General features: G+C 39.7%; 1 protein-coding gene across 6 annotated transcripts in view; it reads right to left on the bottom strand.

The window, feature by feature from the left end:
• The window catches only part of MYO16 (myosin XVI), a 610,604-nt gene that overhangs the window by 45,032 nt on the left and 538,359 nt on the right, over nucleotides 1-27,213 (bottom strand). For 5 of the 6 annotated variants that reach the window (XM_073349543.2, XM_078853554.1, XM_073349529.2 and 2 more), the window contains 4 exons: nucleotides 26,300-26,396; nucleotides 19,550-19,796; nucleotides 17,387-17,694; nucleotides 12,814-14,013 (listed from right to left, as the gene is read on the bottom strand). In XM_073349543.2, coding sequence (XP_073205644.1) covers nucleotides 12,814-14,013; nucleotides 17,387-17,694; nucleotides 19,550-19,796; nucleotides 26,300-26,396 — 1,852 coding nt within the window. The remainder of the gene's footprint in view (nucleotides 1-12,813; nucleotides 14,014-17,386; nucleotides 17,695-19,549; nucleotides 19,797-26,299; nucleotides 26,397-27,213) is intronic. The other variant, XM_078853553.1, reaches the window with a different exon arrangement.

Genomic DNA, 27,213 nt, shown 5'->3' with positions numbered 1-27,213 from the left:
AGCAATGAGCCTGCACCATCCCTCCCAGAGTCCCCACTTCATAGCTCTGTCAGTGAAACTACCAGACTGCAGAGTGAGGTAGTGAAGAAACAGCGTTCTTCCATGGAGCAGTTTAGGGTGAGCAAAAGAAAGACCACGTCTGGCTTGCTCATTGGAGAAGCAGCTGCAGAAGCTTAGTAGCATGAACACCAGGAAGTGAAGGAAGGGGAACTAGGCCATAAAGAATCATAATCAGCAGGCACCACTTTGGCCGCCCCTCGAGAGAGCAATATTTCCTTGGTGCACAATCGATCAGTCAGGGGGCAGGAGACAATGATAATAGTAAGGAGGAGGAAGCTGTGATTAGCACAGCACCAGTTACTCCAAATTCTGATCCAGAGACTGATCCCTCAGCAAGCTACTGCCTGGACACCATCAGCTCCTTCTAAAAATGTTTTCCCCACTACTACTTCAGTTCTGGAAAGGATGGAGTTTGTTAATCATAGCTCCTAGATAGGGGGGATGGTCACATTTTCCCATCTCTGCTGGATATGGTTTTGGTGTACTGCATTTCTCTCAGAAGGAACTGTCCTCCAGCCCATGCAAATACAATCTTCCAACCCCTCCTGGAAAACACATTAAATATACATCCTCCCGAGTTTGGCAACATTTCAAAGTTGATGTTGCAGACAGTACCAGTGCCATCTGGCAACTCTTCGGATGTAGGGACAGTTGGAGCCATGACCTGAAAATGCTGGGGACATCAGAAATGCTGAGTCACTCACATCGACACATCACAGAGCAAACATGCTGCAAGAGGTTATCTCAGGAGAAAAGCAAGCAGGCACCGGGGTCTACTACAGAGTAGAGGACAACATCATCAATGCTTTCCATGATTTCATCAGCTAAGTACAGCAACATCACTCAGACTACAGTGAAGTGTTATGGGGCGGCGGGGGGGTGGGAGGGGAGGGGAGAGTTTTTTTGCAACAGAAAAGCTTCAAAAACAGACTCCATCAAGAAACTGCTGAGCTTTAATTAATATGCAAACTAGATACTATTAACTCGGGTTTGAATAGAGACTGGGAGTGGCTGGGTCATTACACATATTGAATCTATTTCCCCATGTTAAGTATCCTCACACCTTCTTGTCAACTGTCTAAATGGTCATTTTGATTATCACTACAAAAGTTTTTTTTTTTTTCCTGCTGATAATAGCTCATCTTAACTAATTAGCCTCTTACAGTTTGTATGGCAACTTCCACCTTCTCTGAATGTATTGTGGCAAATTGCCGGCACTACTTGGACGGGTCTCATGCTTTCTCTTCTTGGGGAGGGTTCAGGGCACCGTTTCTCGCCCCTGAACTGGGGTATTAACTGCCCCACCAGCCTCCTAGTGGAGGGGAGTGGAGAGGGAGGGACCCGGGCCTGCCCTCTACTCCGGATTCCAGCCCAGGGGCCCTAAGGATAGCGGTAAACCGCTTGAACTAGCAGTGACTGGCTTCAGGTGCTCTAATTGACTTCAGGTGCTTTAATTAATCTATAGCAAACTTTCTTCCCTCTACAAGGAATAAGGCTCCCTTTTAACACTCTCCTGCTGCCCTCTGGCCATCCTGTATCACAGTATATCTATCTATCTATCTATCTATCTATCTATCTATCTATCTATCTATCTATCTATCTATCTATCTATCTATCTATCTATCTATCTATATCTTCTTACTATATGTTCCATTCTATGCATCCGATGAAGTGGGCTGTAGCCCACGAAAGCTTATGCTCTAATAAATTTGTTAATCTCTAAGGTGCCACAAGTACTCCTATTCTTTTTTATTGAAACTTGTGTAGAAAATGCCTACTAGTGGACTTCCTGTTCTGGGTCAAAAAGGGTTAAAACACTTTGTTCAATATTTCTGATAGAAATGTTTCATAAACATTTCTAACAAAAACATTTCAATGACTCAGAAACAAATTCCCCTCCCCTCATAATTTTTGTTTTATGGAGAATCTCAAAATGTAGAGATTTAATTTCAAATCAAAATTAAAACAAATTTTGAAATCTCAAAATTCTCCACAAAACAGAATGATCATTCTCTGCCCAGGACTAATTATATGGCACAAGACCACTTAACACCATTGTAAGCTCAAGTAAATACCTAGCATGCCCTCCTGCAAAAAGAAACTTAAAAGTTAATAAAGTTGTGGCCTGCCACTTCAAATCTATTTCACTGTTTCATTCTCCTTCGTGTCCTGATCAAGCTAATAATGGCGCTACAATAACTTTAATCCCTTAGCAATGAAGTCATGCCATTTTTATTACTAAATATATGCATTTTATATGTTAGGACTTTCTGATGTTGCTGCCACAAATGACAGCTTGTTTCAGTTCATTTTTCTTTACTTGTTCTCTCCTCCCCCATGTTGCTGGGCAGGTGACATCAATGCACCTCTGCTACGATCAACAAGTGTATGACTCCTGAACAATGCATTCACTGGACCTGCATCTTGGATTCAAGTCTACCTCCATATGCCATTTACATTATTGATTATCTGAAAATATGTTGTTTACATTTTAAAGATTCCAATCTCATGCTTCTCAGTTACAAGGTGATTTCCAGAATCCAGCAATAGGGATGGAACAGTACTCCAGGCTGTTAGTTTCACTTTCCTATGAAAATAACAGGCTTGTAGATTGCCACCTGAATTCAATGTTACATGTTGAATGTTATTACAGTTTATCGGCTTGCGATACACCGTGGTGCGGAGGTACAGCTTAGTTATTGTGCTCCTGCCGTAGAATGGATGTGGGAGTTAAGGGAGACAACATAATTCAAAACAGAGAGAAACTTAAGAAAGGTTAAGTGTTATATGAAACATGAGGAACTGAATGAAACTAACTTGGAATGGACAATTTAAAAAGTGATTAGAAAAGATTGTGCAGCTCTCCCCCCTTAACTTCTTCGTCTTGAGACAATAATTATAGAAAATCTCTAAAGCCCCAATCCTGCAATGACTTATGCATATGTTTAATCCTAGGCATGCAAATTTAATGATATAAGCGGGTCTAAATGAGCTCTCCCCTGACATCTAGTGACAAACTGGAGGAGGGGGTGAAGACTTCAGGAGCGGACCAAGGTCTGAGTACCCACCCACTAGAAATCAGGGCATTTAAAGGTTCCTCTAGTTGGGCAACCAAAAATTGATGCACTCATAATCAAAATCACTTTTAAAAATGTTGACCTAAGTATGTGACTGGAATTAGGTAAATTTGAATGTGGAATACCATACAAATGTACAGGTATTTTAATACGGAGCTGAGAAATTCTGCAAAAAATACTCAGAGCATTCACTCAAATTTCAAAATCAATTTGCTTTGGGAGCATTTACACACACCCTTTAGGAGTTTGTTTTCTTTGACTATTGCATCTATTGAGCATTACTAACAAGAATGTTCACACTAACCTTTCAGTAATCTCAGAAGTGAAATATTTTATCTGTGATAGACACTGCTTGACACAGCAGGTAAGGAAAGTTCTTCCTACACCCATCACCATTGCCCTTCCATAGAGGCTATTAAACAAGACAGCCCGCATCCTTTAAAGTTAGGAATATGCAAATATGTTGTGTAAATGTGACAAGAGAAAATTCAATTAAATTCTGCTATTAAGCTACAATGGCCTAATTTTTTCTGGGAATGATGCCTTGATAACTGTGCATGACCCAAAAAGGAAAAAAAAAGCATAACACTGTCTAAAATTCCCAAATCACAATTATCTGTTACCTCTCTCTATTGGTTTCTTCAAGACCTTCTACAGATTAAAAGAGAAACACTGGAGGTCAGGGAACACCACAATACCCTGGGATTTATGTGATTTATTGCATGTAGCTAACAGTTCCAATTTTAAATATTTTAAATACTGACTATCAGATCCTCAGAGTGATCTGTTTATGATCAATCCAAGAGAAAAAATAAAAAAAAAATCAAATAAAGGGTATATTAGAGAGGTATAGAGCTATGAGGATCCCTCTTTCCCTTCCTTTCCCATTACTTTAGTCTTCCTAGCTTCCCCATTCCTCACCCTACCGCTATCCCAATTAAAAACAACAAGAAAAAACCCAACATCAACAAGGAAATATGTAACTAAAGATGTGATGCCAGTTTTTCACCATCTTAATGCACTAGTATGTTACATCCCTGTGCCCCAACTCTTTGTCTATTTTGCATCTTTTCGCGTGAGGACTCTCCTGGACAATGTTTCTTCTCTATGTTTGCACAGCACCCTGCACAATGTGCCCCCAATCCCAACTGCAGCCTTTTGGCCATGTCACTATATAAATATTTACTACTAACGCTAATAAAAATATATTTCTGGAATTACAAAAGGTTCATGGAAATTCTCTGAGCAAGAAAAGAGGCTAGGCAGCAAGTTTCTCTGGCCAACTTCATCCCCCTTGTACTTCTCTAGTAACACAAAGGCAACACTGCTACCTAGCTAGAGAACGGCCGTAGCATGGAGGAATTTCCAGCATGGAACTGGTGTTGCTAGCTCCTATGTGACCTCCTCAGTAATCCCCTGTTTAGGGGGTCCATGGCCAACCAGTGTAGGGCTAATTTAGAAGTGACTCCAGCATCAAAGAGCTAAGAGCAGCTCTCTTGATTTCTCCCACTCTGCTGTATCTAGTAGAAATTGGGCACAGCAGCCCTAAATTTGTAGAGTAAATTACTCACTTGTGAATTATTCAGCTGTATCCACATATTTAATCTGAAGATTAGTCACAGAAAATATCTGAGTCAGACTGAACTGTGTCAGGTAATTAAGCAGATTTATATAAGCAGGTACTGATCTATGCCAAAGAAGTATTTTGAAGCTTAATTCATTAATATTTTAAAAGTGCTTTGAGATCCTGAGCTAACTAATGCTATATAAGTGCAAAGCATCATATTATCATTTCCTCAGTACTCCTGGATAAAAGAAGATAAAAGGTGACAGTATATCTTTCTATAGTGCTCACAATTTGTAAATTCTTGGTTTTTGATACAAAAGAAGGAAATCTATTATATTATAATGTGGGAATAATGAGATGCAGATATGAATATTATCTTTATTAAGTTGCTTAAGAGGAAAGGTTGAGTGGCTTAGAGGATAAAGGACTGGGATTTCATCTCTCAAACCCCAGAGGGAATTTAATTTGCAATCCAGTATAGAGCTATGTTAGCTACCAACAGTAGCTTACTTTAATCTGCTCATAGTGGGGAATTATTTACAAGCTATCAAAAAAATACCCTCCTCTGACAGGACGTTCCTTTACAGAGACAAGAACCAAGTTGCTATTTTCCAAAGCTCTACCTAGCATATAACGCATGTTTGTTTGCTAAGATCTAGCTGGAACTAGGATGCCAAAATATCTGCAATACCTGGGGGCCATTAGTAGCTCCCTGACCATCATTGGATAATTATACTGGATAGCATGGAGCTGCTCATTCGCATGTAAGATTATCTGGGAAATGTCTGACTCAGGAAGGGGGTAAAGAGGGAACCCAAAATAGGTAACGGATGTGAAGGATGTGGGAGATGCCCATAACATTTTATGAATATTACATGTCTATCTGATTGTTAATGTGTTGCTTGCTGTATGATTTCAAAGGGGGTAACTCAGACATGAGCTGGCCTGCACATACAGGAAAGCAGACAAACACTTCTCATAGCTCCCTCTGCCCCCCATTTATTGGTAATTAAAGGACAATGCAGAGAGCCAGCTGCATTGAAGTCTATCCCCAACCCATTTCTGGTGGGGCTGCAGAAAGCAGTTTAACCAGGTTTAAGAGATAAAAGATCTTTGGGACTAATAAATGAACAGCCTTAAAACAAAAGGGGAAGACACAGGAACTGAGTGGAAGCAGACTGCACCCCAGTTCCTAGAAGTGGGAGTGCCTTGATAAGTTATGCTTACCTTAGCTTTAGGTAAAACAGTTATCAGTTTAGACTGTTGTGTTAAAACTGTTTGCTCTTGTAATGCTCTGTCCTACCGTTGAGTTTAACCAATACTTTTTTTCTGAAAGACTGTTTGGGCTCACTGCATTCATCATTAGCTCCCGAAGATTAATGGGGCTCAAACTCAGTGAACTTGCTGAGGAATCATGATCAGGATACTGAGCCTGGGTCCCATTCTGAGAAGGGGAAAATCATGAGATTTCTCCCCAAAACAGATGAAGAAAAGAGGCCTGTCACCTGGATAAGGACACTTGAAGAGAGGGAGTCAAAGTTGCAGCTAGCCCAGAACTGTGACAATGGGTATTGAAACTTTTACCTTTGAAATCAGTAGCATAATCTAGATAGCAGCGATGGTTTTGTGGTTATGGCACTTAAGTGGGACTCATGAGGGCTGGATTCAAATCCCTGGTAGGGTGACCACCGGTCCCAAAATGCAGAGTTCAAGTCCCGGTCCTGGGCTGAATGACTCTGGGATAGCATTTGTCCCGAATTCCCTGCAGTGCTGCTCCGCACCTGCCCAAGGCTCAGGGGTGGTGCCTGCCTCTTCCCAGCATGGGCGATAGAGGTGGGCCTTACCCCCTGCACCCAGCCATGAGGCTCTGCCTCTGCTCCTCCTCTTCTCTCAGAGGTTCCACCTCCTGGCCAGACTGGAAGGAGCCAGGCTGTGGTAAGAGCTGCTCAGGGAGGCCAGGACCTTCCACCTGCAATGGGTGGCACTCTCAGGAGGCAGGGACATGGGTTGGGGGCTGCTCTTGGGCACTCCAGCTCCCCACCCAGGACAGATGGAGAGTTTGGGACTCCCCACAGCGACCTGAGCTTCTGGGCGGCTCTTACCATGGCCTGGCTCTGATTTCCAGCCTGAGGAGGGGGTGGGTCCTCAGGGGGAGAGGAAGAGCAGGGCAGGGCCTCGGGAAGAGGAGGGATGAGGCCTCAGAGAGGGCAGGGCTCCTGCATGTGTCCTGATTTTGCCTTTAAAAAGGGGTTGTCACCCTAGTCTCTGGTCTGTCATTTAACCACTCTGTGCCTCAGTTCCCTACTGTCTTGTCTATTTAGATTGTTAACTCTTCGGGGTAGGAATCGTCTCTTGATATGTGAACAGTATGTACATAAATTAGTACAATGGGCCCTGATTGCAGTTGGGGCCTCTAGGTGCTACAAAGGAATAATAACACTAATATAAATCCAGCCCAGTTCAGTAGTCCCTGAAAATTATTCCCATCTGCTGGGTGTTACGTGGTCTATGTGAAAAGAGCTGGTGCAGTCTCAATCCAGTCCACAGCAGGCAAATGTCCATGTCACAAAACCACTGGTTAGCATCCTGGTTGGTAGTTTGAACAAAGAGGTCAAGAAATGAATAGCCAGGAGAGTCTTTTCACCCCTTGAGATTGTTCCTCCAGGTCAAGACTGAGGCAGACTGTTGAGATTTGCTTGCACTGCCTCTATTGTACTTCTGGGAATAAAGAAAGAACTTTAGTCTCCAAGGCTGTAATCTAGTACCTTTCACACTTGATTTTAAAAAAGTAAATGAACTACTATGGAGAGCTCCAAAAACATGCCTTGCTTTTAGTGAGAACCCTGGATGAAGTTTTGGCCTTACTGAATAGCATAATGTCCATTGACTTCAAAAGGGCCTGAATTTCACCCTCTATTTCGAGCTGAAGTCATTGATTGGATTCTACTCTCTTCAGTGAAGAGAATCACATAGTAGTAAACTGAAGAGCACTGCTCTGGACAAACCTTTTAATTTCCATGCACACATAGCATCGCCTACTATAGATAATCCATTTCAAATAAAGAGAATCTGGGGAAAGAGAGGAACCTTGGAAGAGCTTAAAATACACTAAACAGAATAATATATTATAAAAATACTAGACAAGCCAGGAAGTTATGCATTTTCCAATATAGTCCTTCAAATTTTGCAAAAATCAATCCACTTCCTTATGTTGCTATCTTATTAAAATGCACCAGAGGTTAAATGAAAGGTAATATTTATAAAGGCTGTTACAAGAGAAAGGAACTGAAGATGTGCAGTAAACTAAAATGTGAGCTGTGAAAACACACTGTGTATATTTGTCTGCGTCTTTGACACAATAGATCCTTTTTCTCATCAACAATTTATATGTAACGATTTATATGTAACTGCGCTTAAATTTATACAGTAGCTTTTATCTAATAAAATATTGATTTTAAATTTTATGGTATATCTTCCTTGAACTTTGATCTTTCATACTTAGTGCTGTCTTGATGAAACATTTAGGAGTCCAGTATTTTCCATGTGAAAGGTAAATTCAAAGCCGCTAGCTGGCAGGCTTAGGTGATACACTTAGCCTCGGTTCACAGGATACCTGAGCTGATCTCCATCTTCTGATCACAGGTGAGGAAAAATGAGTTTGTAGAAATCTCTAAACCTGAGACAACCTTTTGTGTGGATCATAAAAGCCAATTTGCAGTCTCTGTTGAAGTGGGCCTACCATGCTGCACTAAAAGGGAAGTGCTTAAGTGCATTGAGAATGCACTTCCACTCTCAATCTAAAAACCACTTCTGAGCCAAAGGCATAATGGTGAGAGAAACCAATTAAATTTGCTCTCCATATAGGAAAAAAGCCAAAATATTTTCAATGTATTTTGTCAAATGTGTGTAAAGACTCTGACGTCCACTTTAATGACAATTACTAAATATATTTACTTAATATCCCCTAATTTAGTTTGATTCTGCTCTATTATAGTAGCATAAATTAACCCCACCAAAGTCAATGGAGCTGTGCCCATAGAAAATACAATATACAAAAAGTGAGAGGATAATCAAGCCAACTATACATAGTTTTTCATTATGTTTGAAATTAGGAAATCAGACCCAATTTAAATATGCCATGAATATTTACACAAACAAAGCTAATTACTGGGCCAGATATGGGTTCAAAGTTGGAAAAGAGGATCATCCATTCAATAATCCCAGATTTTAAATTAACAGATTCTGGTATTAAACAAAATGCTGACACTCCCCACAGACTAGGACTATCCAAGAAGGACAGCCGGCACACTACTCTTTTTGGAGAGTAGCTGCACTGCATTTTTTTTTTTTTTTGGTATGTGGTTGTTATTAAATTTAAAAAGTAACATTAAACCAGATGACCAGACTCCACTTTTGAATCAGACATTAAAAGACCTGCCAGCTGCATTATTAATATAGCTAAAGTAACTGTTGACATCAAGATGAACTCTAAGAATTCATAATTTGCACGCACACCAGTCTGGAGCATCACTATTCTGTACAATAAAATAAATTAACAAAATGTCCTAAACCTTTTGCTCCTTGTACAAGGTGAACGATTGAATAAGGATCTGTAAAATATTATCGTCTCAAAAATATGTATGTAAAGTGACAAGCTTCTGGCTCAATTGCATCAGGTACAATGGACTTCGCTCTGCAATCTGAAGGCCTGGTCACCAATTAGGCATTGTGTGTGTGTGTGTGTTTCGTTGCAACCCCTCTTGCATTAGATTGGAGACTTAAATTCTTCTAAATGGAGAAACATGGTTGCATTATCCAAACTCATGTCTTCTAGAAAACATAATAATGAAAATCTGAACTGAAGTCTTCAAATGAAAGTAAATTTTCTCTACGATACAGCTAACCTACTGAAATATACAAAATACAGTTTTGCATTCAAGATATTGCCATTGAATTGACATTGTAAACTCATCTTCATATGATGTACTACCCAGTCATTTTCTTTAAACTATTGGAATGTGAAGAAAAACATTTAAATTTGTAGTGTAAGAACTGACTGGTAGAAGAAAAATAGACATTTCAGAGAAAACTTGAGGAACTGCATAATCTGCTCATACATTTTCTGCATTTTTATTCCCTGATTTCTCACAACTACAACATATATATTTCATTAAAACAGGCCATTTGTTTCTAATTCATCTGCTTCTGACACAGGTTGTTTTATTTTGTGGGCCAGTTTCTCTGTGAAACTGGAGCAATAGCAAAGTAAGCATTAAAAAAACCCTATCTTCCCTTTGTGATCTCAGGGTAATGTTCCATATTTATACCTGTTTATTGAGGAAGCAACATAGCCAATGACTGTCATAAAATAGGTACCTGAGCTGGAAGAAATACCTTAAAACAGCCCACAAGGAATCAGCAAACTACCACGCATCACAACTTGGGGTGGTCTATGAATTTTTTACATTTCTTTGAACCTGAGCTATGAATAGTTTCTTTTAAATATGGTTGAAGAGGTGGGCATAATGTTTTATTTTGGCATTATTTTGCTTTAAAACAGGCATTGTTTGCAAAAAGTTGTGAAAATGAAAAACATGGAGATTCTCCTGACTGTAGTACTTCTGAAGAATAGTGCCAGTGAACACATTCTCTCTCTCTCACATAGAATCATAGAATATCAGGGTTGGAAGGGACCTCAGGAGGTCATCTAGTCCAACCCCCTGCTCAAAAGCAGGACCAATCCCCAATTAAATCATCCCAGCCAGGGCTTTGTCAAGCCTGACCTTAAAAACTTCTAAGGAAGGAGATTCCACCACCTCCCTAGGCAACGCATTCCAGTGCTTCACCACCCTCCTAGTGAAAAAGTTTTTCCTAATATCCAACCTAAACCTCCCCCACTGCAACTTGAGACCATTACTCCTTGTCCTGTCCTCTTCTACCACTGAGAATAGTCTAGAACCATCCTCTCTGGAACCACCTCTCAGGTAGTTGAAAGCAGCTATCAAATCCCCCCTCATTCTTCTCTTCTGCAGACTAAACAATCCCAGTTCCCTCAGCCTCTCCTCATAAGTCATGTGTTACAGGCCCCTAATCATTTTTGTTGCCCTTCGCTGGACTCTTTCCAATTTATCCACATCCTTCCTGTAGTGTGGGGCCCAAAACTGGACACAGTACTCCAGAGGAGGCCTCACCAATGTCGAATAGAGGGGGACGATCACGTCCCTCGATCTGCTCGCTATGCCCCTACTTATACATCCCAAAATGCCATTGGCCTTCTTGGCAACAAGGGCACACTGCTGACTCATATCCAGCTTCTCGTCCACTGTCACCCCTAGGTCCTTTTCCGCAGAACTGCTGCCTAGCCATTCGGTCTGTAGCTGTGCATTGGGTTCTTCCGTCCTAAGTGCAGGACCCTGCACTTATCCTTATTGAATCTCATCAGATTTCTTTTGGCCCAATCCTCCAATTTGTCTAGGTCCCTCTGTATCTTATCCCTGCCCTCCAGCGTATCTACCACTCCTCCCAGTTTAGTATCATCTGCAAATTTGCTGAGAGCGCAATCCACACCATCCTCCAGATCATTTATGAAGATATTGAACAAAACCGGCCCCAGGACCGACCCCTGGGGCACTCCACTTGACACCGGCTGCCAACTAGACATGGAGCCATTGATCACTACCCGTTGAGCCCGACAATCTAGCCAACTTTCTACCCACCTTATTGTGCATTCATCCAGCCCGTACTTCTTTAACTTGCTGACAAGAATACTGTGGGAGACCGTGTCAAAAGCTTTGCTAAAGTCAAGAAACAATACATCCATTGCTTTCCCTTCATCCACAGAACCAGTAATCTCATCATAGAAGGCGATTAGATTAGTCAGGCATGACTTGCCCTTGGTGAATCCATGCTGACTGTTCCTGATCACTTTCCTCTCATGTAAGTGCTTCAGGATTGATTCTTTGAGGACCTGCTCCATGATTTTTCCGGGGACTGAAGTGAGGCTGACTGGCCTGTAGTTCCCAGGATCCTCCTTCTTCCCTTTTTTAGAGATTGGCACTACATTAGCTTTTTTCCAGTCATCCGGGACTTCCCCCCTTCGCCACGAGTTTTCAAAGATAATGGCCAATGGCCCTGCAATCACAGCCGCCAGTTCCTTTAGCACTCTCGGATGCAACTCGTCCGGCCCCATGGACTTGTGCACATCCAGCTTTTCTAAATAGTCCCTAACCACCTCTTTCTCCACAGAGGGCTGGCCATCTATTCCCCATGTTGTGATGCCCATGCACACGTACACACACACATCAGTCTGGCAGTTAGCCAACAAATTGAAAAGACCATACTGGTTCTCCAGATATGTTATGCTGAGTAATTTTGAGATCTGTTTGTGGTCTTTTGTTTAGAATGTAAGTATTTTTGTAATTTAATTCTATACATATGTTCTCTTAATAGTTGGGATCTTAAAATAATCTAGTTATTATTATTAAATACCTATATTTCCATACTTCACAGAGCCTCCATCAGGAAGAGGACCACATTATGCTAGGTGCAGTACAAACACAAAGGTGGACAATATCTGTTCCACAAAGAGCTTACATTCAAGAGGATAAGTGGCACATGGAGGACAGGAGAGTGGGAAACACAAAAACCTATGCAATGTTTGTGTAAAAATATACATTTTCCTCTTTTGCTTTGTACTATACGAATAAAAAAAAAAGTATCAGATATCTCAGACTGCCCCAAGACAAAAATCATTACCTAGCCTACCTTAGCCACAATCAGTTAGCAGAGTTCATGTAGGTGGTGGCAGAGTGGGACTTGGAGAGGGAGCTGATGGAACAAAGGGAGTGTATTCACTGCATAAGCATGAGTGTGGAAGAAAGCATGAGGACATTTGTGGGGGAAGTGGATGCTGGAGGCTGGCATAGTTGGTGAAGGTGCAGTTCTGACAGTGTGACAGAAGAGTTACTTACTTACCAGTGCTTTTCAGTTCACTTTTAAATTTAATACCACAACCAAGAGAACTGGCACAAATATTGTGGTACAGATATTGTCAACTGAGTTTATGCAGAAAGAACACATAGTAAGGTGAAGCATTCCAATCAAGCTTACCTTCAGGCTCCCTAATCTTTCTTCCTGCCGCAGACTTTCGAAGCATACTCCGTCCTGAGTTGAACAAGCTAGTTAACTCATCAAGGGGACTGGTCAAGGGTCTTGTGTTTGTAGGGCTGTATGGAAGTGTAGATGATGAGTTGGAGTTTGATTTCCTGTGCTCAGATCTTACCACCTTTCCTGGGGAGTAAGGCAGCTTGGAGAATGGGGAAGATGAACCTTCAACTTGAACAGGACTTGGTCTCTGAGGTACTTTTGATGGATCTGAGTTTGTTCCTGTTTTCCCTGTATTAACCAGAAAAGTAGCACAAGTCTCTAGGGGGAAAGTAAAATGTGAAGAAGGTCGATAGGAAACAGATGGGGGCATAGGAGGAGGTGGGGGAGGGAGAGGAGGAGGAGGAGTTGAAGGAGGAGATACTCTGCTTGAAACATTAAATACAGCCAAACCTGGGGATGAAGGCCTTTCATTCTCCCCTTTCTGGTTTTTGGAATACTGTGGGGATAGAGGACTTGAACCCTCTGACTGCACAGGGTATTTTAGATTTGTTTCCAGGACAGGAAGCTTTTTCACTTCTAGTGGTGTTAGGGGTGATTCATCAGAAGCAGGTGAGCATGTTACAGGGGTTGGAGGAAACACAAGAAGTGGGGGCCTATGGGGAAGCAAGTTTGGGAAAGGGGCTGGAATGTCATAAGAGTCTTTATAGCCCAAGGCTGCTTGATTATTTGCATCAAGTTCTTCAACTGGTACAGAGTTTTTGCTCTCAAACAATAGTGGAGGAGATCTGGTCACTAATGGAACCATCCCATTACCATTGCTGCCTTCTTCCGGTAAAAAATATTTCATCTCTTCATAAACAGACTCTCCTTGGTCTGGGCTTTCTGGTTCAGCAGAACTATTCATCATAGCATTCCCTACCATTTCAATATACACCGGCTCAGTTTCCTCCTCTTCCTGTGACATACACAAACTCAACGTGCTGTGATGTGGCCCATCAGTAGAAGCTGCTCTTTGTATTGTCATAATGTCATGACCACCTGTTTTAGATACTACATTTGAATGTTTCACATCCCCAGGCTTTTGGCCAGATATCTCTTCATAAGAGCCACTGAGCTTTGTGTTGGGACTTCTTTTTGGCTTTCTGGGAGGAATCTTTTTCATGGTGCTATAATCATCACTGTGTGGCCTTGGTCGGGTCAATACTGAAAGGGAAATATATATATATATTAACAACAGATCAAGGTCTTGAGTCTTCTGCAAGATAACGGCTTACAAAGGTTTTGTACTTAAACCTTAATTCGATAGCATTCAAGGTATTGTAATGAGCTCTGGTCAAAAGCTAACTCACACACATATGGAATAAGAGATAAGACTCGGGACTTTCTGCTTCAAAAACCACTGGCCTCTATCATTGGAGGTGAAGAGATGGAATCTTGCCTTGCTATCAGTAGTATTAAAGTTTAGTCATCAAAGTAATCAGTAATACCGGAACATGAGGGAGGACATTCTCTCAAAGGTTTAGAGCTGGCATAACCAGGTTGTAGTTACCCTCCTCACAGCCTGTGGTGCAGGAGGGGAAGTGGATGGCATGCCAGGGGCTATGCTCCACTGGTAATTGATCCCTTAGAATCCTGGCTAGCTGTCACCAGTTAGAGTAGCCCCAGGCTCCACTTGGGGTAGAGAATCATGGAGCTATAGCTGCCTCATTGGACAGACCTCCAATCTGTCATTCCCATCAGAACTTGGGCAAAGTAAAGAATCTGCTTCAATAATTTCACATTTATTTAGCCCATGTACCTTCAAAGATGCTAGGTGACTTATAAATTAGTACATATACACTTTCCCTGACTTTCTGAGGAAACTACAATCCATCAGTGATCTTCCAGAAAACACCCTCCTGGCACCTATGGATGTAGAAGCCCTCTACACCAACTTTCCACACAAAGATGGACTACAAGCTATCAGGAACAATATCCCCGATAATGCCACGGAAAACCTGGTGCCTGACCTTTGTGACTTTGTCCTCACCCACAACTATTTCACATTTGGGGACAATATATACCTTCAAGTCAGAGGCACTGCTATGTGTACCCAGATGGCCCCACAGTACGCTAACATTTTTATGGCTGACTTAGAACAACACTTCCTTAGCTCTCGTCCCCTAAGAACCCTACTCTACTTGTGCTACACTGATGACATCTTCATCACCTGGACCCATGGAAAAGAAGCCCTTGAAGAATTCCACCATGATTTCAAAAATTTCCATCCCACCATCAACCTCAGCCTAGACCAATCCACACAAGCGGTCCATTTCCTGGACACTACGGTGCTAATAAGCGATGGTCACATAAACACCACCCTATACGGGAAACCAATGACTGCTATACCAGGACACACCACACGATCCATTGTCTACAGCCAAGCTCTAAGATACAACCAGATTTGCTCCAATCCCTCAGACAGAGACAAACTCCTACAAGATCTCTACCAAGCATTCTTAAAACTACAATACTCACCTGCTGAAGTGAAAAAACAGATTGACAGAGCCAGAAGAGTACCCAGAAGTCACCTAGTACAGGACAGGCCCAACAAAGAAAATAACAGAACACCACTAGCTGTCACCTTCAGCCCCCAATAAAACCTCTCCAGCGCATCATCAAAGATTTACAACCTATCCTGAAAAATGATCCCTCACTCTCACAGATCTTGGCAGACAGACCAGTCCTCACTTACAGACAGCCCCCCAACCTGAAGCAAATACTCTCCAGCAACCACACACCAAAAACACTAACCCAGGAACCTATCCTTGCAACAAAGCCCGATGCCAACTCTGTCCACATATTTATTCAAGTGATACCATCATAGGACCTAATCACATTAGCCATGCCATCAGGGGCTCGTTCACCTGCACATCTACCAATGTGATATATGCCATCATGTGCCAGCAATGCCCCTCTGCCATGTACATTGGCCAAACCGGACAGTCTCTACGCAAAGGAATAAATGGACACAAATCTGACATCAGGAATCATAACATTCAAAAACCAGTTGGAGAACATTTCAACCTCTCTGGCCACTCAGTAAAAGATTTAAGGGTGGCAATTTTGCAACAGAAAAGCTTCAAAAACAGACTCCATCGAGAAACTGCTGAGCTTGAATTAATATGCAAACTAGATACCATTAACTTGGGTTTGAATAGGAGTGGCTGGGTCGTTACACATATTGAATCTATTTCCCTAAAGTTAAATATCCTCACACCTTCTTGTCAACTGTCTAAATGGGCCATCTTGATTATCACGAGAAAAGATTTTTTCTCCTGCTGATAATAGCTCATCCTAACTAATTAGCCTCTCACAGTTTGTATGGTAACTTCCAACTTATCTGTATGTATGTATATATATCTTCTTACTATACGTTCCATTCTATGCATCCAATGAAGTGGGCTGTAGCCCACGAAAGCTTATGCTCTAATAAATTTCTTAATCTCTAAGGTGCCACAAGTACTCCTGTTCTTTTTACATATACACTAACATTAACATAAATAAAAATTGTCATTATTTCAAAGAACCATTTGATTGTAGATAAATGATTCCTCCCTAGCACTGCTGGATACAGAAGGCCCAAACACTGTGCAACTGCTGCAGTTTCACTGAACTGGGATAGAAAGCCTCAAACATGGACTGGAACTCTCCATCCTTTAACTGCTTCTCTCCCCTCTGGAACACAAGGAGCGGTTTCAGGGGTGGATGGGCCAGAAGGAGGATAGGAAAGATGGAAATAGATCTGACATAGACACATCAACCTAAATTATCAGGCAAAGAGGACATGCAGGGCCTCTAGCCACCATACTAGTGGCTACAGAGTGGTTGTACATTATTTCCCACCCCGATTGCAGCAGAGGAAGGAACTGCTAGCCTCCAGGCAAAATCTGATTACTCAGGCTTAACAAGGGAGAGTGAAAAGCATTTCTTCCTCTTTAATTTGAAGAAGGCAAGGGAGCAAGACTACTTTAATCAGAATTGCAGTTTACACACTGAATGCTTTGAAACATTTGTGGACTTTCATTCTATTTCAGTATGATCTGCGTACCATTACATCCAAGTTCACCACATGTGAATTCTCATATAAGTCACTTAACTCACAACTAAAGTGACGCTCTCTGGTGTGGTTTATTCTTGTGCCTTCATATTAATGTGGAGAAAAAGAGTAGATAATTTAGAGCTAACCTGGTAAAATTCAACATTCAAAATGTTCTACTTTAGCTGTCAAAAGAATTATAACACTGTTTAAAAGGTAAAATAAAATAGTTAATAGGGCAGAATGGCTAAAATTGACACAGCTCACTTATCTCCAGGGAGAACTCTGTAAATAGTTTTTTGTTGTTGACAAACTAGGAAATTAGAACAAATGAATAGTTATTTTCTGATTTAGAAATTACTGATAAATTGGCAATTTTATTTACTGCCACTGAAGAAATTCTAAGGAAATGAGACTTTATGAAGGCATCTGAAAATGTTTTAAAGATTCAGAGTCAAAAGATCAATGTTTGTGTGGGTTACTTCCTTTCTGCCTAACCTTCATTAGCTGTTTCCTTAGAAGCTGCCGACAGGCAAGCGCTAACGGCCTCGTATGAAGCGCTCAGTCGTGTGTTGGGGTCCCTCTTTGGTTTGGGAGGAGGCTGTTTCCTTGGTGATGGCAGGGTATTACTATCATCCATGCTGAACACAGAGTGCAGGGAGGGGGATCTGATGGATGATCCAGCCACAGAATGTACCAAGACATCCACTGCCATGGGGACAGGCACAGAACTGGAATGAAAATGCTTAGGCGTTCGGCAGCCGGCAAAGCTGTCCTCAGAGACTTTCCCACCCCTATCTTCAGCTCTGAAAACACAGAAAAGATGCCCAGATGCATTATTCAAATGATAACAATGAACCTGTTCATGCAAACATAACAATGGCTTTTTGGTAAACAATCTTCCAACACCCCTGGTGTGCCTAGAGGGTGTGTAGTAATCTTCTGACAAACAAATCCAGATCAAGCTGCTAGCATTCTTCCATTTCCTGTGTTATGATAAAAGAGGACACTGGATCTTTTTCACCCAAATACAGCTTTCCTCAAGCACTTTCATATTGTTGATCAGACATTCATTGAATGAATTGTTCACACTTTGATTGTTAAGCACAATCAAGAGCTAGGATTTCAATCTGAATGATCATTTCTGGGAAATGCATTTTAATAGAAAGTTACTGAGGCAGCAAATGCTGAACTTTCATCACTGTTTTCTAAAAAAGACAACTAGAAATTCTAGTTGTACAAAATATTGTAACCTTTTAACAGATGAATTGGGCTTTGTGTTATATCCTACCAAAACACCAACACAAGTCTTCTTGTTTAAGCTTTCCTCTATTATCATTTTGAGCACAACTTTGGATTTTTCTAACTTATTGTAGTGATTGTACTTAAAATCTCTGCAGTTTCCATTATATACTGGAAAATAACGTTGCTAGCTCAATTCCAACAAGCTGGTGAAAATTAGACCTCCCCCCCACCCCCCTGCACCAAAGTCCTTCAATCTTAAAAAGCAAGAGTTACTTAGATTAAAAGTAACTGAAGACACCTTCCAGATGTCTAAAACCAGCCTTGTAATACAGTGTAGTAACGTACTGTAGTAACTAAAAGATGGCAGTACAAGAACTTTACAAACAAGCTCTCCAGCATTTGTTTTTATAATTGTATTTCTGCATGGCAGATCACCAGCAGAGCTGGATTCAACTACAGGATATAGCCAGCTGCCCATGTAGTACATGAAATAGCTAAAGATGAAAGCTTGGTGCTCAGTGGATAATTTGTTTTCAGTGTAATGTTTAATTACAGTCTTTCCTACAAAGGCATTTCCTTCAGTATTTAATCACTGGGATATCTGAAGTTAATTAAACAGACCCACTGTCATTTTTACTTCAATAAAAATCATCTGACAGAGTCAACGGAGGCAAGGGGGAGCTGTTTCTGATAAGATACAATGAGCTGGAATCAAGCTTCTGTGGAAAAATAAACATTCCTATGATCAGTGAGTTATAGACACAGATAATAAGTTTCTATTACAAAAACCACCTCTCCATGCAGGTATCTGTACAGGGATGGATGCTAGAATATTTGCTAGATTTGCTAGAATAGGTTCATTAAACTTCCAATTAAAGCTAAATGTTAGGCGATTTTTTTAAATGAGAAGAAAAGATCCTCTTGGCAATCTATTAGGCACATTTCTCAGTCTGGACTTCACTGCCTTTTTTATGCCTTCATAGCTGTTCCTGTTATCTTGGCACGTATCCAGCTGAATTTTCTAAGTTAGAGTTATTATTATTATTATTTATTATGTATTATTTATTTATTAAAAAGTCTCACTTAAAATCTATCTCACTTATACTGAAACACTATTTATTTTTAAATGCTAAAATGTCTGACAGATTTAAACAATAGTTATTGTATGTGCTGGTACCTCCTAAATCTGATAGCTTGTACATCGTTGCTTTATGCAGCTAAAATTAACTACTTGATTTGGCTTTACAAACTAGAAAAGTATTTAATGAAGACCCAAGAGTCATTTAAGCATACATTTAAAGAAGCCAGAGTCAAGTTTACATATGAGCATTATTACTGCCATGACTAGCATGGACTGCACTGAGAACTTTAGGAAAACTGATTCCTACAGTTAGAGAAGTTGCTTTCCCTCCTTACCTTTTGGGGGCTTCTTCTTGCCTGTTTCTAACCTCTAACTTTTCCCTACAATAAGCAGCATTCATTTCATTGCGGAGCTGGTCATTTTCCCGAGCAATGTCAGAAGCATTCTGAATGACCAAAGCATCATATGCTTTCAGCCCCATATCCTCTGCATTCTGCAGAAAGCCTTTGATTGATGTGACCTCTTGCTGTTTGATGCTCATCTTCTGTAGCAAACGCTGGCGAGCTAGAAATCCTCTTACAACTGCCATAATGGAAGAAAAAAAGATATAGATCAATGAAAGATAGAATTCAACAATGAATAACTTAATATTATTGTGCATTCAGCTGTAAAATGGATAGTGTGAATAAATATCTAGCAATATTCCTTTATAAAAGGAGAAAGAAATATTAGGCTTTCTCTACCAATTGCATACCAAAATGGACAATATGCATTTTTTGCTCACTAATAACAATGCCTAAACTGAGGCATAGTAATAAACTCATTTACCAGTTTGAGTTACCATTACTCAGTATTTAGTTTCACTGGCAATTTTTCTCCCCTTTGCTTATATCACACTATGAAGCTTACTCTAGGGAGTGTGAGAGGAGAATATTATGGCACAAATTTAAAACATCATTTGGCTCACAATGTGCTAATTTTCTATATGATAGAATGTACAGTTTGTGAACTTCCTCATAGTGGGAAACAATGTTGGCACCTGTCCAATTGCAAAAGAGATAATAGCCTTTTCTTACATTCATTCAATGTTTCTCTCCTTATTATGTACAAAAATTAAACTCTTAGTCTCCCAACCTATGACAAGAGATTAATAAAAACTGTCTAAGGGGATAGAGTCTCTGGGTTCCATATATTATAAAGAATGTATATTTACATTCTTTGTAATGTAACAGTATCATCCTTTGAATACTAGAGTTTTTCATATGGACATCTGGATACAATTGTTATTTTAGATATATGTTGTTCCAAGAGAGGTGGGTGGATGGAGTTATTGGCCTACCTATGGGGGCAGTAATAATTGAGTATGTGCTGTGGCTTAGTAGGAAGAGTGAGCGAACTGTATTGTACTTTACTTGTAATTTTAAATAATCAACAGAATACTCAGAGTTTGTGGGTGGATATTTTATTCTAAATCAAATTGTATATATACACACACAGTACAAGGAACAGATAGCGTAGTGTGCATAAAGGTCTATTTGCATGAGTTTGGGATGATCACATTACACATGAGTGATGAAGCCATAGGCGAGTTATACACGTCATTTAAAATTATGTTACTAAAATATTCCTACTACACCACCATCATGTATATTCTACACACATGTCACACTTTACAAGAAACAATTTCACAAATGTTTTAGAGAATTTTAAAAAGTGCTTGGACTATTTCATAAGTCCTTCTGCCTGAAAATCATGTGCATTAGTTCCCCATAGTAAAAATGTAAAGGTTTCAGGGAGAAAAAATAAAATAAAATAAAATACATATATTTAAATGTAATACACCCCTACAATCACCAAATAAAGTTTTTCTTTACATTCATGAAAATGTCACAAATTAAAATCACATGTATCGTCTTTTTCCAGGGTTAGAAGTGCAGTGTGTCCCACTAGGAAGCTGTTTTAGGATTATTTAACTGATGCGAGAAATATTTAGGTGATTTTATCACTTTGACTTTCATCTAGTAAGAACACATATCCACATTGAGTCAAATCTCACTCATCTCCTTCACGCAGTTAGTCCCATTACAGCCACCGGAAATATTCCTGTGAGTAAGGTGAGCAAAATTTGACCACAGCCTTTATTCAATGTTGAGGTCAAGGGAAAAAAACACCAAAACAATGAAAAATATGATGTTAAGGTTTTAAGGTAAAGACATGCCAAAAATCTAAAAAGCATAAGGCTTTTTTTTTTAATTGCACAATTGAATATTTAGCTCTTAAGAATGCCATAGTATAAAATGAAATAGAAAACAGTCATGCTAAACTAATCTACGGGAAAAATGTGTTCCAGGGATGTAAAATGTTACTGAATAAAATAAAGAGGATAAAGCTGAGAGCAACATAAGGTATTTGCTATCACCTTCCTTGTCCTTGTTTATATATTTATAATTAGATTTTCTTAGGGATGCTCAGTGTTTAATTGCTTGAAATGCAGGAAAGGTTAATGTGAATATATCAATATTCTCTGTGTCCAAAATTCACTGGGGTTTGAATTGACCCAGTCTTATTTATTTCAAGCATGTTTATAATGGAGGAATTTGAGGGTTTACATTTCCATTATTGTAGCCAACCATGTCTCAATCTCTCTAGCCACATTTTATAATAAAAGTTGACTTCTTTAACATCAGAAATATTAATGAACTAACCTTATTTAGTTCAAAAGGAAATTAATAGTGAATTTTCTTTTGACAATTTTATGAGAGGCTTCATATTTGACACACACATTACTGAATCTGAACTCATAAAATGCTGGTGTTGAGGAGGTAATGAATACATGCACAGAACATAATCTAGGAGAGTTCACTGCTCTCAAATACACAATATTGAAAGAGCTTAATGATACAGAATTGTTCCTTCACCTGCTGTACTTTCTGAAACATATTTTCAGAGCAAATGGGATATTTGCTAAACATTTAAGCAGAAAATCCTAAATCATCTTGAAGAAAACACCATATCTCTAAAGCTCTGAAACCTTTTTAACTTTGTTTTAGATATTTTTGTTTTATTTTTTTAAAGATAAATAAAGCAAAAGTGAACCAATGGCAGAGGATAAGAAATATATTTGTGCTGGATAAATCTCCATTATGATTGTTAGCAGGACTGACAGAGGATGGGAAACTGAAATTGACATGCTGGTCATAATATTTTTGATGAAATATGCTGTTTCACTGAGGCAGAGATGTATCGGTTTTGACTAAGTTCATTGAGAAGACAGAGAGAAAGACTTTCTCCACCCACACCGCCTTCCACAAACTTTCTGAATTGAACAGATCTGGTTTCAATCCAAAAACGGACATTTCAACAAAATTCTGTCTTCATTAAAATGTTTGAGAGTTTTTGCTTTCATTCCAATGCAGAACGAAAACAAATTTTGAAACCTCCAATTGGAAGCAAAATACAAGTGTCATCTTTTGGCAGGCTCTACTGTTCATAATGTAGTCCTTACTGCATTGCTTTCCTCATTTATGTTGGCCACCTAAAATATTTGAGGTCCAGAATCTCCAAGGCCAGAGGTGTACCTGATTCTTGAGGGTTTCCCTTTGGTACAAAGATTGATGTGTGGAAATTGTGGCAGGTTGTGGATTTGGCTTCCATACACAGATACATTAATTCATACTTTGGCTGGATCATGATGGAAAAACTAAAGGATAATTAGCTTTTCCCTCAGTCCTCCAATCAGTTCTGTAGTTGATTCAGAGTGATCAGAACTGCTCCTGGGTAGCTGCCGTACTTGGACACTGAAGTACAAATGTACTGTGATAATCTGAAGTACTTGAGCTCACAACTTCTGGTTTATCTGGGATGGGTCTGGTGGCAATTTTCAGGGAGGGATACTTGGCTGTTTAAGTTGTTTACCTCCTTTCTCCACTACAGTCTGGGCTTGGTGACCTATCAACACATGATGAAAGACTTACCTGTTTTCTCAGGCCTTTGTTGAAGGCAGGGTGGAAAATTACTGAGGGGATGACTGGAAAGATTTGGATGGATGATGTATGGGATGATGTATAAGATTTTTGTATGAGGGCTGTTTTTCTTTTGGAGAACTCTGAGGTGCTCTGTTATAATATTTTATAAAAATGATATACATTTTATACTGTGCTTTGAATCTGAGATAGGCACAATGACTACATTTGAATAAATAAATGTAAAACTTCACTTTACCCATTTCAAGACTAGATTACCTATTAGAGATTGTCCATGTCTACAGATTTGAGTCTGTTCTGTACAATCTAATGTCATGACTGGTATTTGATGCCGTTGCATTATGCCCTTAATCAACATGTCATAAAGAAAAAGACATGTCTTTAGCTTCAAAAGATCTCTGGCTTGAAGTACAACAAGACTGATGTCCATCAGCCTAAGAGTACCCTACCCCTTGTGTGGCTGTCAGGAGACTCGGTGGGATCCATTTATTCTAGGGGAGAAGGGCCTATGTAAGGTCATGTTGAGTCATACTGCCTCTTGGGGAGGAGCAGAAGGCATTCTAAACCTCTCAAAGCTCCTGGGCTTGCAGTTGTTACATAATTGCAACTACACCTATTTGTGGAGTACAGCTTACTTTGCAGGCTGATGCACGGGTGGAGGAAGTCTGCCTGGGCCTTACTCAAGCCATCTGTGGGACAGGAATGTTCTTTATTCCATCAGCTTCCTCAGACTTCTCCACACGTGTGTAAAGACAGGCAAAATCTGCCCCATAATAGGTGAGAGCTTTCTAAATACTGTTCCTGAGAAAGTGAATTTTTAAATGGAAGTCAAATCTGGAGGCTGGAAACAAGAGGCCAAGAAACTGAATTTTGTGGGGAGCTAAGGAAGCATCCATCCTCCTTATTTAGGATTAAACTTTGCAGATGTCTTGTAAACCTCGTTATTATGGCAGCTGAGGAAGGTCTACTTTGTGGTGAAGTGGAATATTAATGGTCATTGAGTTCAAACTAGATACAATAAGGTGCAGTTTTTCAACTTTTCTTGGTAGTCAGCATGAGAGAGAAAGCTGAATGAACCAGTTTTGCTTTTCTAATGCAGATAAATGTGTGGAGGCAATCGGGCTAATTGCATTTAAAGTTAGACATGTGCTTCAATACCTTGTTGAATGGGGGCCTGTGTAAACTAACATCCTCCAAAACCTGAAACATTATTAATTCCTATTATTATTTCCACACAGATGACTTTGTTCCCCTTGCTTCAAGTGTTCTCTCTCTTTCCCCTGCTTTCTCTCTACAACCCCCATTTAGTGAAGAACAGATCGTTAAAGTGATAGGTTTTTTAAAAATAAATAAATATCCAGGACATTTTTTAGCCAACTACGTGACAACTGTAAAACCAAGACATACTTCTGTCTACTGAGTCAGCTTTTTTTAAAAAAAGTGTTAATGTGAATTGTTGATGCTACAAGCCAACTAAATACATAATGTATAGCGTGAAGGAAGCTGCTTTATACAAAGCAATATTCGCATTTGAAATAGTTATTTGAGATTCTGATTGGAAATAGAACAGAAACTACAGGAAATCAGGAGACAGTCGATAGTATCTCTTCAAAAAGTGTGCCAAAAATGTCAAAATGACCTTAGTAAAGACACCAACATAAAAGTCAAAGAGAAAAAAAACAAGCCAAAAGAAAATATGTAAGATACAGCAAATGAGAACAAAATAAAGACAACCAACACCCTAAATTAGTAGCATTAAAAGTAGCTGTTTTATGGATGAAAGATATATGTAAATATTAAAAAAGTTTGCATCTTCTATTTGTTATAGTGGGGAATTAAGAGTGATATTAAAAACACTTAAATCCTAGAAATATTGTCTGCTCTTTAAAAAACAAGAAGCATTGATAAAAAAAGAACTGATAAAGGAGCATTTAGTTTTAATTGCAGCCAACAACTAGAACTCAAACTGGGTTTGTCAGTCAAAAGGTGCACTTGTTAACAATGTTAGTCTGGACTTCTAAAAAATCTGTAGTTGTTAGTTGGAGGTGGAATTGTTTGGAAATCTGTCAAATGCTGTCATAAATATAAAGGGAAGGGTAAACCCCTTTGAAATCCCTCCTGGCCAGGGGAAAGCTCCTCTCACCTGTAAAGGGTTAAAAAGCTAAAGGTAACCTCGCTGGCACCTGACCAAAATGACCAATGAGGAGACAAGATACTTTCAAAAGCTGGGAGGAGGGAGAGAAACAAAGGGTCTGTGTGTCTGTCTATAGTCTGTCTTTGTCGGGGATAGACCAGGAATGGAGTCTTAGAACTTTTAGTAAGTAATCTAGCTAGGTACGTGTTAGATTATGATTTCTTTAAATGGCTGAGAAAAGAACTGTGCTGAATAGAATAACTATTTCTGTCTGTGTATCTTTTTTGTAACTTAAGGTTTTGCCTAGAGGGATTCTCTATGTTTTTGAATCTAATTACCCTGTAAGGTATCTACCATCCTGATTTTACAGGGGGGGATTTCTTTATTTCTATTTACTACTATTTTTATTAAAAGTCTTCTTGTAAGAAAACTGAATGCTTTTTCATTGTTCTCAGATCCAAGGGTTTGGGTCTGTGGTCACCTATGCAAATTGGTGAGGCTTTTTATCCAACATTTCCCAGAAAAGGGGGGGTGCAAGTGTTAGGAGGATTGTTCATTGTTCATTGTTCTTAAGATCCAAGGGTCTGCGTCTGTAGTCACCTAGGCAAATTTGTGAGGCTTTTTACCAAACCTTGTCCAGGAAGTGGGGTGCAAAGTTTTGGGAAGTATTTTGGGGGGAAAGACGCGTCCAAACAGCTCTTCCCCAGTAACCAGTATTAGTTTGGTGGTGGTAGCGGCCAATCCAAGGACAAAGGGTGGAATATTTTGTACCTTGGGGAAGTTTTGACCTAAGCTGGTAAAGATAATCTTAGGAGGTTTTTCATGCAGGTCCCCACATCTGTACCCTAGAGTTCAGAGTGGGGGAGGAACCTTGACAAATGCAATAACTAATCAGGGAAGAGAAAACTCCCATATCACAAAATGCTCTTGCACTCAATGTACAAAAATTATAGTTCTGTAATTGTTACCTTTTTGACAAGTTATAATTTTCCTCTGCAGCTGAAGGCGCAAATCATTGAGATGGTCAACTTGCCAGTACTTTAGAAATACTTTTTGGACTCCTATCTAAAATACAAACAGCAGAGAAACCTTTACCATCAAGAAAAAAAGGGCAAAATGATAATAGATAAATAATGATCACACATAAAGCATCTAGCAAATGGTTGAGATGAGATCAAAAACTTAAAATAGTCACAATACCTGTATCTGGTGCTTTTCCCTTCCATTTATAAGACCACAAGGAAACACCTTGCTTTTGAAACTTTCCGAACATGCACAGACAATACAAAAAATCCTTAGCAGTTCTTTTTATGTACCTCTTTCAAAGATATTTCTTTCTAGCAGCCTTAAAAAATCTGCGTCTTTACAAACAGTGATTACTGAGAAAACGGGAGAAATGATTAAGTAAGAGTTGCCTCATATGCTATTTTCTTCTCAGGACTTTTGTGGAAGAAGCATTTCTTTGCTACTTAGAATTTTAAAGAAGACACAAGCACTCAGTGAGCTATGCTTAACGATGAAGAATATAGCTCCTTTTGCTGCTGGGATTGCTATTCAACCTGTATGGTTAATAGGTGTATTGATTAATTTGTACAAGTCTGGCAATAATTGCACAAATTATTCCAAATTTTACTTGTTTGTAGCCTACAGGCCTGTTACACCAGTGCAGCCCCATTGAAAATATTTTCTGTGGGGATGCCTTTGTGTGACTGACAGCAGAATTTGAAAAAACAACCTTTGTACAAATGGACAAAAAAGCTCAAATCATCATAAGCTGACAAAACACAGAAGATATTGCAACTTATGTTGTGCTTTCTTCAGAATACCCCATATACGCAGCCAAGGTTACAGAATTAGCATACTACTATACTGCTGTTTGATT

The sequence above is a fragment of the Lepidochelys kempii genome, chromosome 1 (assembly GCF_965140285.1).
Source record: "Lepidochelys kempii isolate rLepKem1 chromosome 1, rLepKem1.hap1, whole genome shotgun sequence".
NCBI lineage: Eukaryota > Metazoa > Chordata > Testudines > Cheloniidae > Lepidochelys > Lepidochelys kempii.
Note: the sequence above shows the minus strand (reverse complement) of the source record. Positions and strands in the feature narration are given on the sequence as shown.